Source organism: Salmo salar, chromosome 22, assembly GCF_965601325.2.
Source record: "Salmo salar chromosome 22, fSalSal1, whole genome shotgun sequence".
NCBI lineage: Eukaryota > Metazoa > Chordata > Actinopteri > Salmoniformes > Salmonidae > Salmo > Salmo salar.
The window spans coordinates 22,344,791-22,356,891 of record NC_138312.1 but is presented as its reverse complement, the minus strand read 5'-3'; the positions used below and the strand labels follow the sequence as shown (position 1 = coordinate 22,356,891).

General features: G+C 46.3%; 1 protein-coding gene across 1 annotated transcript in view; it reads left to right on the top strand.

Moving 5' to 3' along the window:
* LOC106583020 (receptor-type tyrosine-protein phosphatase gamma) overlaps nt 1-12,101 on the top strand; it is a 287,378-nt gene that overhangs the window by 72,416 nt on the left and 202,861 nt on the right. The window contains exon 2 of the mRNA XM_014166758.3: nt 2,723-2,827. Coding sequence (XP_014022233.1) covers nt 2,723-2,827 — 105 coding nt within the window. The remainder of the gene's footprint in view (nt 1-2,722; nt 2,828-12,101) is intronic.

Here is a 12,101-nt window from a genome sequence, read left to right as displayed (position 1 = left end):
CTAATTGAGTGTAGGTAAACTTCTGGCACACTGGGAATGTGATGAAAGAAATAAAAGCTGAAATAAATCATTCTCTCTACTATTATTCTGACATTTCACATTCTTAAAATGAAGTGGTGATCCTAACTGACCTTAGACAGGGAATTTGTACTATAATTAAATGTCAGGAATTGTTAAAAACTGAGTTTAAATGTATTTGGCTAAGGTGTATGTAAACCTCCGACTTCAACTGTAGCTCTATATGAGTTCTGACATTGCGTGCGCTATTGGTCTTGCCAAAAAGAGCCTATCACAACTTCATTCTCCTTGTGAAAGCACCAATGGCACCTTCATTCTCTATTTCCAGGACACTGCAGAAATGTCTACTGTATTGGGCTTTCTGTTAAAGCTGAGGCCTGAACCGTGCAGAGGTTTTATAGTTCTACACTCGGAGCCTTATTAGATTCAATCTCCCATTATCATTATCATTACTGCAGAGTATGACAAAAATGTCAGCCCCCAATCTCTCTCTCATAAGAGCACATTCCTCTAATAGGAAAGGAGAAGTCTATTAGGTCAGAATTCATTTAGGCCAGGACAGCAGAATGGAACCTCTGGCAGCCGGATTAGATCATAGGAGACATCCCTAGCATTACCTCCACTGTTAAACAAGGACTTTCTCAAGTTAACACTATATGGCCTATGCAATGAATCTTAATAAGTTGCTGTTTTTTTAGACAGGGTTTTTCACATCACTAGTGCATGACTGCTGGTGGTGTGTGTGTCTGTGCGCGCGAGTGCACGTGCGTGTGTGTGGTTTGTGTGTGTTTGCTGCATTGCTGGCTGTGTTGATGTTGATCGTCTCTGACAGGGTCTAGGAGAGCAGGGAAGTGGTGACTTGTGGTAGATGAGATAGAGAGCAGTGGATAGGAGGGCAGGAGGTGGATGTGTTGAATGGTAATTGCAGTGTTCTCCTTAGGTGCTTTTTCCCATAGTTTGCTAAATGTATTACTCCTTAAGCAAATACAGTATTCCATGTGTTTTATTAAACCTTGTGAGCCATTGTGACTGTTTTTAAACTGGCACTACCAGTCGAAGGCTATTCCCTCCTCTGTCTTCCCTCCTTTCTCTTCCTCTGGAAACACAAAGAAGGACTCTGTTCTTTTATCCCTGCTTCCTCTCTTCCTCCCCTCCCCTCCTCTTGCTGAACAGTTGCCAGGCAGCAGGCTGCCCATCACAGTGACCCGGATACTGTCCTTAGGAGAGCGGGCTGGACTGTAAAAATGGTCCCGCCCCACAATGACCGGACACTGCATAGCTCTGTCCACTTCTTTCCCTCTTTCTCCATCTATTTTCCTCCTCTCCTTCAACCCCAACGCTGCCATCTGTCTCTCTCTATACTTTTTCCCCATCGTCGCCTCTTCTCCTCTCATCCCTAGTTTCCTCTCCCCTCCCCATGTTGTCATTGGCACTGACATTAATATAATTCTGCTGGAGTGGTGGAGGATAGTTTCACTGCAGCCCTGGGCCTCTGTGCTGGGCTTTGGCACTGTGAACTGACTGACTGCTTTAATGGACACCGGTGTAGACAGTGGCTTGCTGCTAAATGACTCACCGGCGTCCGAAGTGGTGCAGCCGTGGGAAGGAAGGAAATGAGCTAACACGGTATGTGTGTTAGAGAAAGCGAGTGAAGGTTCAGAGACAAAGGGAGAGAGGGACAGTGAATGACAGAAAGAGACACAGGAAGAAGGATAGTGAGAAGATGGGTTTGGTGTAGATTGAGAGGTCAGGGTGGGGCTGTGCATGATTACATTTTCTGTTGGGAGAGTATTGGGAATAGACAATGTAATTCATAGAAAAGCCATAGACTGTCATTGACATTAACTGTCAAGCTCAAGGTCACATCCCCAAGAATTAAAGAAGAGAAAAAACAAAGAGTCACCCATTGTTCATATCAAGCCCTTATGTACCCACAATACCCAGCGAGAAGCCTTTAAAATTCCATTATGCTTTGATTGTCATCTGTGGTGGCCCAGTGTCCATGGTGATGCAGTGAGTGCAGTGAGTAAGGAAGTAACCACACTGTGTTCTCTTACCTGTGACGCTCTCTCTGTCCTTATAGGCCGCAGGTGGCCATTTTACGTCAGATGAGATGTAGAATGGCAGTTACCCCCAGGTACTGCCAAAGCCCATTTGTGGCACAGCAAGGTGAGGGGGGGGGGGCATGGGTGACTCTTAACCAAAACCCTGAGCAGCCAGCAGCTCACATCCCAGAGCCACAGTCACAATGGGCCTGTCGTGATCAGATCTGACAAAGGAAGGAGCACACACATGCACACACATAAACACACACACAGCCATCATCCTCTCTTCCCGTCTCATACAGTATCTCAGGCCCATCTCTATGATCCGGCTGTGGGTCAGAATAATCAAAGAGGCAACATCCTATCTCAGGCTGGTCCCCTGCTCTCTGCCTCAATGTTCAGAGACCCTCCTCTCTTTACCAATGAGCTGTACTCTGTATCTGTATTCACACCTATGTTTAAGGATGTTATTGTTGCTTTCGTGGTAGGATGTTTTGGTGAGTCATTGTAAGCACTGTTTGAGGTGCCGGTTGAGTAATTCAACTGTGTTCAAGTCACAGTCAGACCCTGTTTCTTAATGAGTGCATTTTTGTTCTACAACAGTAAGCGAGTGCAGTGCCATGTTGGTGACATCCTTGTCTTTTCTCTCCTCCACACAGCGCTGACAGGAGGGCAGCCTGGGGCCACGCAAGAGAGCCAAGATGGCCGAGTGCCTGGGACCAGACTCAGGAGAGCGGCTGAGGAGTCCTACTGGGCCTACTCAGGTGTGTGTGTGTGTGTGTGTGTGTGTGTGTGTGTGTGTGTGTGTGTGTGTGTGTGTGTGTGTGTGTGTGTGTGTGTGTGTGTGTGTGCAGCATGGTTATTACTCTCTCTCCTCTGTCTCCCCTCTCTGCCTCCCCCTTCCCTGCCCACTCTCCCCCTATCCTCCTGCTCTTTAGAGAAGAGGCCTCAGGGATTCTCTGGGCTTTTTATTTTTATGTTTCTGTGGAGAAAAAGTAACTTTTGTTGTCCCTCTGAGCGATATTTGGAGTGGAGGAACCTTCATCTTTTGCTGTGCAACCAAGCCTCAGGCAACAAATGATCTTTATTTGATTTATTTAAATATTTCTGTTTGTTTACTCTGATTGTAACCCGTCACTACTGCATTAAAGCCAGGGGCTTGGGGCAAAGTGGATCTTGTGACAGATTCACTTAGCGAGCTGAGAATTAATGCTAAGATCTACTGATTATATGTTGTGTCATGGAACACTTATAATATTAAAGAGTTCTATAACACTGATGGAACTGTGGGTGTCATTTCAGCAAGAGGAAAACAGTACAGATTCTGTTGGACGATCACAGAGATGCCTCCATTTTGTAAGCTGGCTGGATTTCTGCTGGTGCTATAGACAGTGTTTTAGATGTGTGTGTGTGTGTGTGTGTGTGTGTGTGTGTGTGTGTGTGTGTGTGTGTGTGTGTGTGTGTGTGTGCACGCATGCGTGTGCGCGTGAGAGTCAGCTGAGGATATGAAGTTATGCAGGGTTTATTTAAGGGGATATGAGGTTATGCATTGGGTTTTTAATAATCATCAGTCCCTCGGGGACCTGGTCACCCACCGCAACTGCTCCTCTCCAGACCCCTTATACCTCGCAATATAACCAGCAACCACAAACCTGTCACTAAATAATACTGAACTGCATCTCTCTCTCTCTCTCTCTCTGTCTGTCTGTCTCTGTCTCTCTCTCCCATCTCCTTCTTGCTCTCTCTCTCTCTCTCTTTCTCCTTCTTGCTCTCTCTCTCTCTCTCTCCTTCTTGCTCTCTCTCTCTCTCTCCTTCTTGCTCTCTCTCTCTCTCTCTCTGTCTCTCTCTGTCTCTCTTGCTTTCTTTCTGGGCCTTAGGGACCTGCAGGAAAAGAGAGGCACACAGTATGTTGGGTTGTCCTTAAATTTCGCCTGAGTTTGTACACAGCTCTAAGCTCACCCCTCTCTCTGTGTGTGTTAATGCGTCATTCTCTCTGGCAGGCAGATGGGGCAGTCTGCTGTGCCTTAGTGAGGTAGCCATCCTGGAATCTGTCATCAGAACACCAGTGGATCTGATTAGAGCTAGCTCATTTGGACAGAGCTTTAGAACTCTGATGTGTCATCACAGGGGACTGCATTTACTGCTTACTGCTTTTAGTGCTTTTACGGTCTTCATAATTACAAGTGCTTTCCCATATATTTTAAGAGGCCTTTTTGTGAGGGTTTGACTGAAACACTGAGGCCAGATCAATAGGCCCTCCCTCACTCTGTCAACTCTGCCTTCTGCTCCAGATGCCGCTACAAACATTGAAGTTCATATTAAAGTTGATTTGATGGAAAGTTCCACTTTTCCACTTCAGAAAATCATTACCTCAAAGGCATTATAAATCGTCCACCCTCCCCTCACCCCCAACTTGCTGGATATTAATTTTAAAGCCCTGGTGGCCTCAATACTTCTGGCATCAATGGGGAGACGTACCCTAATTTATGAGATAGAGAATTCACCACCTTGTCCTTTACATATCAGTCCTCGTAGCCTGTTTCATATTCACTGGCAGGCTTGAGTTGAGAGCTCTCAATGTTTTGTGTGCTGACTTGAAGAAAAGGAATCAAGATGGAAATTGATGATATGTTGTAATGTAGTTTAACTTTAGAGGACTAAGGGCTGTGACTTAAATAGACAGCTTATAAAGTTAGTCATTTCTGTGAGGATATTAAACAGAATGGTCTTTTCTAATCCTCTTCAGTATGCTGCTTACTCGGCATGCTTAATTCAACCTTCTATTCTTTAAGTGTGACTTTACTTCTTAGGATTGTTTGTACACGTATAGTTTTTCTTTGTGTATTTCTGAGGAAATGTAAATATGTGTTTGAATAGATTCTCTATGTATTTTCAGTTTGCTGTAGTAGGGGACAATGAAAAGCTTAATTGGATCTACCTTGACTCTGCAGTGCTCACCTTTTCCTAAAATGCACTTCAGGGTGTTTCCTAATGGCTTAATATGTACATTATTTACTGAATGGGCTCTTCAGACAGGGTCCTTCGTGCAAGGTGTGGGTTGTGGGTCCTTCATGCAAGGGTTGGGTTGTGTATTATCCAACACCTTTCAGTGATTGCCTCTGCACTCAGTGGATGTAATTCAAGATTTATCAGAGTTATCACAGCGGGTGGGTTTCTGGTTGTCATGCCAACCTTTACAAAATGGCCTGCCATAGCAGTCCTTGTCTTATACAATGATCTGCAGTGAAGATGGAGAAATTATTAGTATTATTTTCAAACATGTCTTTAGTGGATAGTGTTTTTTTTATACAGGTGGTCACTAGTCACTGATAACTCTATCCTCCAGCTCTTATGTGTCATTATTTATTCAAAAGAAAATGAAATATAGGGAGAGGGAGATCTAGAGAGGGAGATCTAGAGAGGGAGGGAGAGAGAGAGAGAGAGGGGGGAGGGAGAGAGAGAGAGAGAGAGAGAGGGAGGGAGCCTAGAGGGAGATCTAGAGAGAGAGAGAGAGATCTAGAGAGAGAGAGATGGGGAAAGGCGGAGAGAGAGAGACAGAGAGAGAGAGAGAGAGAGAGATGGAGAAAGGCGGAGAGAGAGAGAGAGTCATGCTCAACATGAGCTCCTGATATATTTAATATTTTTTTGTTTTTTAGAATGAGATAAACACTCTAATAGAAAAAGAATTCCAGACAAGAAGTGATGAACAACAACTCTATTCATTCAGAATAGAAAAAAAAGTAACTTTGCGCCTCAAGAAGTTTTGACTCTAGCTAGCTAGCTACACAACAAAGACCTAGCCTGCAGACGAACAAGCTAGCCAGAAGAAACGAGCTAGAACAGTTAAAGGAGGTTAATACAACTACATCAAATGACCAAACTGAGTGAGTAAACCAAAAAGGAGCACGGACTAACTTTAAACATATCTTCTGTTTTTTTGTGTGAAGATTTGTCACTCCTTTTGCTGTTTTTTAAACTAAATTAGAGTTAGCTAACAACAGCAGCAGACAAACAAATCGGTTGCTATGGCAACGGGGCAGCAGGACAGAGCAGCAGCAGCAGTAGTAGCAGAGCCCACGGGCACCATGTCCCCACTCCCCCTCAGCGCTGAATCCATTCTCTACCCTCCAGAGGCCAAAAATGACACAACGAGGAAAGCTTTTAAACAGAAACTACTAAAGGGGAGGCCAGAAACCCTTTTTGCAGACCTCTACAAAACAGTGATGTGAGTAATCTCATCGTTCTCACTGACCAGCCAAATGCATGGCGCTCAGCAGTCTGCTCTCACTACCCATCCATAAAGAAAGAGGGAATCTGTAATGGGTGAAAGCTGAAAATCAAAGAGACAGACAACCCTGACAGCACCATGATAACAATCAACCTCTACAAGACTGGGACTGTCATGGTGCCAGGTAACATTAGGCTGTTTGAAACAGACTGGGACTGTCATGGTGCCAGGTAACAGGCTGTTTGAAACAGACTGGGACTGTCATGGTGCCAGGTAACAGGCTGTTTGAAACAGACTGGGACTGTCATGGTGCCAGGTAACATTAGGCTGTTTGAAACAGACTGGGACTGTCATGGTGCCAGGTACAGGCTGTTTGAAACAGACTGGGACTGTCATGGTGCCAGGTAACATTAGGCTGTTTGAAACAGACTGGGACTGTCATGGTGCCAGGTAACATCAGGCTGTTTGAAACAGACTGGGACTGTCATGGTGCCAGGTAACATTAGGCTGTTTGAAACAGACTGGGACTGTCATGGTGCCAGGTAACATTAGGCTGTTTGAAACAGACTGGGACTGTCATGGTGCCAGGTAACATTAGGCTGTTTGAAACAGACTGGGACTGTCATGGTGCAAGGTAACGTTAGGCTGTTTGAAACAGACTGGGACTGTCATGGTGCCAGGTAACAGGCTGTTTGAAACAGACTGGGACTGTCATGGTGCCAGGTAACCTTAGGCTGTTTGAAACAGACTGGGACTGTCATGGTGCCAGGTAACATCAGGCTGTTTGAAACAGACTGGGACTGTCATGGTGCCAGGTAACATTAGGCTGTTTGAAACAGACTGGGACTGTCATGGTGCCAGGTAACATTAGGCTGTTTGAAACAGACTGGGACTGTCATGGTGCCAGGTAACATCAGGCTGTTTGAAACAGACTGGGACTGTCATGGTGCCAGGTAACATTAGGCTGTTTGAAACAGACTGGGACTGTCATGGTGCCAGGTAACAGGCTGTTTGAAACAGACTGGGACTGTCATGGTGCCAGGTAACAGGCTGTTTGAAACAGACTGGGACTGTCATGGTGCAAGGTAACGTTAGGCTGTTTGAAACAGACTGGGACTGTCATGGTGCCAGGTAACATTAGGCTGTTTGAAACAGACTGGGACTGTCATGGTGCCAGGTAACATTAGGCTGTTTGAAACAGACTGGGACTGTCATGGTGCCAGGTAACAGGCTGTTTGAAACAGACTGGGACTGTCATGGTGCCAGGTAACAGGCTGTTTGAAACAGACTGGGACTGTCATGGTGCAAGGTAACATTAGGCTGTTTGAAACAGACTGGGACTGTCATGGTGCCAGGTAACATCAGGCTGTTTGAAACAGACTGGGACTGTCATGGTGCCAGGTAACATTAGGCTGTTTGAAACAGACTGGGACTGTCATGGTGCCAGGTAACATTAGGCTGTTTGAAACAGACTTTCAGACCATTAAGGAGAGAGCAGAGAGAGAGAAGGACACCACCAGTGACGTGCCCTCCCACAAGACAAACTCCACCCGCACCACCCTCACCCCTACTATCCCCACCCAAAAAGGCACATCCAGCACCTCTCTTCCCACCATAGTGGAGGACACACCCCAGGAGGAGAGCGACCCCCTCAGTGCAGAGCAGGCTCAGGCCCTCCTCACCACCATGGCTGCCATGAGGGAGGAGTTCACCAGACTGGAGGGGGAGGTGGTTCTGCTCAGGGAGCGCGTGAGTAAGCAGCAACCAGACAACCACACCTTATAGGAGCTCCTAACCAAGGTGCGGACAGAGCAGGACAGCAGCCTTGCAACACAGCTGAAAGAGGTTCAGCAAGAGAGAGATGGACTCAAGAGAGAGCTGGCTGATCTAACAAAGGAGGTGAGAGAGCTCCAAAAAGACATGCAGAGCAGTAATAACGATCTGACCTCACTAAGAGAGGAGCTGCAGGAGAGAAAGAGAACAGAGGACAGGCTGCAGGAGAGAAAGAGAACAGAGGACAGGCTGCAGGAGAGAAAGAGAACAGAGGACGGGCTGCAGGAGAGAAAGAGAACAGAGGACAGGCTGCAGGAGAGAAAGAGAACAGAGGACAGGCTGCAGGAGAGAAAGAGAACAGAGGACAGGCTGCAGGAGAGAAAGAGAACAGAGGACATGCTGCAGGAGAGAAAGAGAACCGAGGACAGGCTGCAGGAGAGAAAGAGAACAGAGGACAGGCTGCAGGAGAGAAAGAGAACAGAGGACATGCTGCAGGAGAGAAAGAGAACAGAGGACAGGCTGCAGGAGAGAAAGAGAACCGAGGACAGGCTGCAGGAGAGAAAGAGAACCGAGGACAGGCTGCAGGAGAGAAAGAGAACAGAGGACAGGCTGCAGGAGAGAAAGAGAACCGAGGACAGGCTGCAGGAGAGAAAGAGAACAGAGGACAGGCTGCAGGAGAGAAAGAGAACAGAGGACAGGCTGCAGGAGAGAAAGAGAACCGAGGACAGGCTGCAGGAGAGAAAGAGAACAGAGGACAGGCTGCAGGAGAGAAAGAGAACCGAGGACATGCTGCAGGAGAGAAAGAGAACAGAGGACAGGCTGCAGGAGAGAAAGAGAACAGAGGACAGGCTGCAGGAGAGAAAGAGAACAGAGGACAGGCTGCAGGAGAGAAAGAGAACAGAGGACAGGCTGCAGGAGAGAAAGAGAACAGAGGACAGGCTGCAGGAGAGAAAGAGAACAGAGGACAGGCTGCAGGAGCAGCTAGATCACCACTCTATGACCTGCCCTCACACAGCAGAGGAGCCCAGCTCAACCAGCCAGGCCTCCCCAGCCCTGCCTGCTGCACCCCTCCTCTCCAGCCCACAGAACAGCCTCCCACTGATAGCGGCACCGGCACAGACCAGCCACACCCCAGCTCCAACACCCACCAGCCCCCCCTCTACCCCCTCCAGTCCAGAAGAAACACTGGCTGACATCGTCCTGTTGATGGACTCAAATGGGAAGTTTGTTCAGGAGAATAAACTTTTCCCTAGACACAAAACGAGAAAGGTGTGGTGCCCAACAACGCAGAGTGCCATGGAGCTGCTTGATAAGGCCCATCTCGGGTCGCCAAGCCACATAATCATACACACCGGAAGCAACAACCTGCGTGCTCAGCAGGAGAGGGTGGCGACTTTACTACGGGAAGTGATCGAGAAGGCCTCCGCAATCTTCCCCAACTCAAGAATCGTGGTGTCAACCCTTCTACAGAGGAAGGACTTCCACCCTGCCACAATCCAAAGAATAAACGCCAGCCTCTCCCGGGACTGTGCCCTGCGACCCAATGTACACCTGGCCCACCATCCCACCCTCGATCTGGACTGTCTCTATGTCCATGTTCAACTGTACAGGGAGACAGTCCCCATCCTTGCCAAGACTCTCAAGGACGTCGCTTTAAACCACAGCCCGACCTCTCCACCCAGGAACAGCGGAGCAATCTCCACCCCGCCGAGATCACCGAGACAACACCCCGGACCGCCCAGCCACGACCACAGCACCACCAACCTCAATGCCCACCACAGCCAGCGCAGCACAGACCACCCCAACCCAGCTTCAGAGCCACCCAGATGAGGCCTCCCACCCCCCTGCCCCCCACCGCAGACCCACACATGGAGGAGCCACAGCCCAGCAGGCAGAGCTACGCACAGGCTGTGAGAGGAGCAACTGGCCCAGCCTCCACCAACCAAATGAGTGACATTAAACAAATGCTGAGTCTACTATGCTCACATGTGATAGGCCGAGGGTCATGGTAAGATGAGCACAAGAACTCCACCATCCTCACACTACATCCACCCAAGTGGGATGACACAAATCATATCTTAAATGATAAACAAATCACATTTTCATAATAAGAGTTTACTTTAATTGAAAAATCCTATTTTAATAGTTCTTGTTGGATTGTGAGTGTTTTTCTCATTTTGAAGGTAAAGAAAAAAAAGTTATGAAATCTTTTTACATTGCATGTTGGAATTTACAAGGATTGAAGTCCTCTGCTTTTGGGCTAAAGAGCAGAAACCCAGACTTCCTGAAAGAAATTGATGATGTTGATATTGTAGTACTACAGGAAACATGGTGCAGAGGTGATGTTTCCACTGGCTGTCCACTAGGTTATAGGGAGATAATCCTACCATCCACTAAATTAAAAGGAATCACACAGGGCAGAGACTCAGGGGGAATGCTAATATGGTATAAATCTGAACTAATTAATTCAATCGAATTGATCAAAACAGGAGAATTCTTTATCTGGTTAAAAATCAACAAGGAGGCTGTCTTGACAGATAAAAACGTCTTCCTCTGTGCCACATACATTCCCCCCTCAGAGTCACCCTACTTCAATGAAGAGAGTTTCTCCATTCTAGAGGGGGAAATTAGTCACTTTCAGGCTCAAGGCAAAGTACTGGTCTGTGGAGACCTGAATGCTAGAACAGCAGAAGAACAAGACACTATTACCAGTCATGGGGATAAACACCTACCAGGAAGCAACAACCTTTCCCTCCCCACATACCCCCACAGAAACAACTATGACAAAGTGAAAAACAAAAATGGAGTACTGCTCGTAAAGCTCTGTCGAACACTGGGTCTGTACATAGTCAATTGTAGGCTGAGAGGGGACTCTTTTGGTAGGTACACCTACAGCTCATCCCTTGACAGCAGCACTGTAGACTACTTCCTCACCGACCTAAACCCAGAGTCTCTCAGAGCCTTCACAGTCAGCCCACTAACACCTCTCTCAGACCACAGTAAAATCACAGTATATCTGAGAAGAGCGGAACCCAACCATGAAGCATCATGGCCCAATAAATGACATGGTACTAAACAGGCCTATAGATGGAGTGCAAACAGTACAGACATCTACTAAAAAGCAATTAGTAGCCCAAAAAATATAATCTCTCCTGGACAACTTTCTTGCCTTAATATTCCCCTTCAGCAATGTAAGGTGTAAATTTGGCCGTTTGGAACATAAACTTTATATTTGACAAATTAGTCTCCTTGGCTAATCTAAAGAAGCATAAGAGCAAACCAGAAATAACAGATAATGAAAAATGGTTTTCTAATGATTGCAAAAATCTAAGACAGTCATTGACAAATATATCTAATCAAAAACACAGAGAACCAGGTAACAAAAATGTACGCCTTCAATACGGGGAAACACTGACGCAATACAAACCCACCCTAAGAACAAAAAAGGAACAGCACATTAGAAATCAGCTGGATGGAAGTGAGGAATCCATAGAATCAAACCACTTCTGGGAGAATTGGAATAAATTAAACAAATTGGCTACCCAAAATGGGGATATGTGGAGAAATCACTTTGCAAACCTCTACAGCAATATAGCAAAGAGCCCAGAACAAAAAGATATTCAAGAAAAATTACAAATCCTTGAATCAGCAGTCAAAGACTATCAGAATCCTGTGGATACCCCAATTACAGAAGAAGAATTATTGGAAAAACTATGCACTCTCCAACCCAAAAAGGCTTGTGGTGCTGATGGTATTTTAAATGAAATGATCAAATATACAGACAACAAATTCAAATTGGCTATACTCAAACTCTTCAACATTATCCTCACTGCAGGTATTTTCCCCGATATTTGGAACCAGGGATTCACACCAATCTATAAAAATGGAGACAAATTTGACCCAAATAATTACAGAGGAATTTGCGTTAACAGCAACTTGGGGAAAATTTTCTGCAGTATTAGAAATAGCAGACTACATAATTTCCTTGATGAACACAACGTCCTGAGCAGAAGCCAGATTGGATTTCAAAAAAATGA